Below are 3,083 nucleotides of genomic sequence, written 5' to 3' on the forward strand. Positions count from 1 at the left end.
TTGCCTGCATAACTTTCCATTGTCTTTCATTTTTTGAAGCAGAGTATCGGGGATCCAAGGTTTTCTGGACTTTTGCTTTCGCGACGGCATATTGACAAGAAGATAGTTTCTTTTTCATACATCAACTTGAGCTTCACAAAATTATTACAATATTTGTCAGCAGTATCCTGGGGTGATAGAACACCGTGCTAGTCTGTCGTGGCGATGGCATTCTTTGTTTTCTCGTTGAACACCTATAAGCTTAGTTTCTTTACAAAAGCAAAGGCAAGAAAATAATCGCTGATTCCAGACAGCGAGAAAAGGTATGCTTTCTTTGAGAATATTATACAACAAACATAACAATCAGAGCAAAGTGTTTATTGAACCTGTGGGAATACGGAATGCTTTTATACTCCTCATGTTACCATTCAGAGCACGCACGTGCATGCGCGTTATTCTATTCACCGCGGAACTGCTATCCCTGAACGCTGCCAGACTTCAAGTCTACAACATACTTGACACTGCTGAACAGTATCGTTAACTTGTTGCCTTTCTTTGTGACTTGCACTCCGAAAGCTTTCAACTGTTCCGTGACTTGTTTTCTGCCTCTCGGGCTAAGCTTGCGAACGTCCTTCACAAGCCGCATCAAATCTTTGGGCACGTTGTAGTGTTTTTTGTCGTGTTGCACTCTGATGCGCACTTCCATGCCGAGTTCGATCACCTGCGCCCCCTTCTGGATTGAGCGCATCACGCCATCATCGTCGTGGACGAACATGAAGCCGGCAACCTTCAGCGCCCGGAGGAACTCGAACCCAATCTTTTTATCGTTCTTCAAAGAATCTACGAATAACACCATCTTCGAGGTGTCCCTTGGAAGAAGGAACTTGCGCTTGCGGATGACGACTGTGCTCACTGGCTCCACCTTGACAGGGTACTTGATGCCGTTGAAAGAGATAGCGATGACAATTTTGGCGGAGTTGCGCACTGGTATGACACCGTAGCGGTTGTACAAAATGGACAAGATTTCGCTGGGCATATTCTTCTTCTCGAGAGTGGCGATCAGCTTCTTAAGATCGCGTGGTATCATATATAGCTTGCTGTCCAACTTGAAACGCAGGTCAATCGAGTAAGGGAATGGGACCAAGACATTGTTGAGGAGAATGCCGACAATGACTCCGGTTTTGTCGTCTACTTTCACTGGAACCCCCTTCTCTTGGAGAGCCGAAAGCAGCGCGCCAACCTTGAAGCCGTCCGTTTTCTTGAATATCGTCTCCAGGTCAGCGGGAATGTCGTACGGCTTGTTGTCGATGATGATGCGAACGCCGGGCAGAATGTTTATATTGTGGCTCTTGCCAGCGTTCAGTGCCTGCACCAAGGCGGGATTATTAGCCTTGCTGAAACGCACTCCGAACGCTTCAAGGAGTATCTTGATGCTATAGAATTCTTTTGGTTTGTTCTTCACGGCCACAAGAATCGCGTCGATGTCCTTTGGAAGCACGTAGCTGCGCCCGCTGACAACCACTGTCGTAACCATGGGCTTTGGAAAGCGGTAGAATTGATTGAATATCGTGAAACCGGTAATTTGGCTCCCGCCACTAATGGTGTACGCGCCACCTAGCTGGCTAAGAAATTTGGCCATCGCGGTAAGCTCATTGTCGTGCTTGGAAAGGTACAGGGCCAGTTTAGGTGCATCCCTTGGCACCTGGAACTCCCCACCTTGAACTTTAACTCTGTAGCTCACCACCAGCGGTTGTGGAAAGGGGATTTTTATGCCTCCAAAAATTGCGGAAGTGACTGGCACACTCAGGCTTGGGAACTTGAAACCAAGATGGATCAACAGTTGGTAGATCACAGGAAAATAGTTGGGCTGGCTGAACAAGTATCCCAGTAGGATAAGCGCTTTTGGTTCGATCCCGGGTACAGCGGTGATATACCCGAATATATTGCGGAAGTCGGGCATTTGCATGTTCGACGTAATTGACCAGTTAAACGCGAGTTGCATACTGCCCCCGAGATTCAAGCGGCGAGTTGTCGCACCGGTGGGCCCAAGTGGCTGATGAGGTGGTTGTGTGGGCTTCGGAGTGACCTTTCTGGTGGCCTTTGTAGTCGGCTTCGTTTTGCGTGTCGTGCGAGCCTTGGTGGGCTTCGGAGTGGTGGTTGTCCTTTTGGTGGTTGTCGTGGTGACTTTTTTGGTGGTTTTCCTAGTGGTCCTTTTAGTTGTCGTAGTCCTTACTGTTGTTTTTTTTGTAGTAGGCCGTGTCTTCCGCGTGGTGGTGCTGGCCTTCAACTTTTTTTCATGCTTCTTCAAAATTTCTATTACCAAATATAAAATACGTGGATTATTTTTCAGGATTTTGGTAACCTCCAATTTCATAATACCGGGAACCCTTATATTATGCTTGCCAATGGCTATATTAATCCATATCTCAGTCGGTTTGATCCTTATCAGCCTCGTCTCAATGAGTTTCACTCCTTTGGCCTCTTTCGGTGTCAGAACCTCGACACCGCCATTTGGCGTATGAAAATAGACCTTCGCTGCACAGTAAGCCGGGCAATCGGTCACGACAGTGGCTATCTTTCGGCGGCCCAAGCAAGGCCCGGGAGCTGCCCATAGAAAGAGAGCTGCAGCTACCGGCAGCACAGCCAGCGTCCGCATCGTCGTGGTCTTCGATCACGTGGCGGCACTTGCAGCGGGGCAGGCGCTCTCTTGTTCCCTCCTTCCTTCGGGGTCTGCCCTCGGTCTCTCGACGTCTCCTGCACGTGCCGTCGCATGCTGGTCAGTATCAACACTCCTCCTCGCTTAGACGCTGCACCACTTCGCTCTAGATCGAACAAGGTTTCGCTAAACGGTGCCTCCGCATCCTCATCGCATGACCTGCTTTTTCGCTGCACAGCGATGTCTTTATACAATTGAAAATTTCGCAAAAAAAGCTGAAATTACTGTGCGGTATTTACATTCCTTACGTTTAGAGGCTAATTATGAGAATTTGGAAAAGAAGATAAAGGTGATAAGAACGCGAATACAACGCGTTTTTACTTCGTTCCTTCGAGTATCTGATGAATACAGTCAGTAAAGCATTTACATCTTCTACCCACCGAGGCTG

The 3,083-nt window shown here is 48.1% G+C and overlaps 1 protein-coding gene across 1 annotated transcript; it reads right to left on the reverse strand.

Moving 5' to 3' along the window:
* Positions 1 to 454: 454 nt before the first annotated feature.
* LOC146190386 (uncharacterized) lies at positions 455 to 1,945 on the reverse strand. The gene has a single exon (XM_084600162.1). The coding sequence runs from the start codon at positions 1,943 to 1,945 to the stop codon at positions 455 to 457; it is 1,491 nt and encodes a 496-aa protein (XP_084456288.1).
* Between the last annotated feature and the right edge of the window lie 1,138 nt (positions 1,946 to 3,083).

The sequence above is a fragment of the Amblyomma maculatum genome, chromosome 4, assembly GCF_055883805.1.
Source record: "Amblyomma maculatum isolate TAMU_Amacu chromosome 4, ASM5588380v1, whole genome shotgun sequence".
NCBI classification, from domain to species: Eukaryota; Metazoa; Arthropoda; class Arachnida; order Ixodida; family Ixodidae; genus Amblyomma; species Amblyomma maculatum.

Excerpts from the sequence above, each read along its gene's own strand:
- LOC146190386 (XM_084600162.1), bottom strand. The coding sequence starts at position 1,945 with ATGCAAATGCCCGACTTCCGCAATATATTCGGGTATATCACCGCTGTA.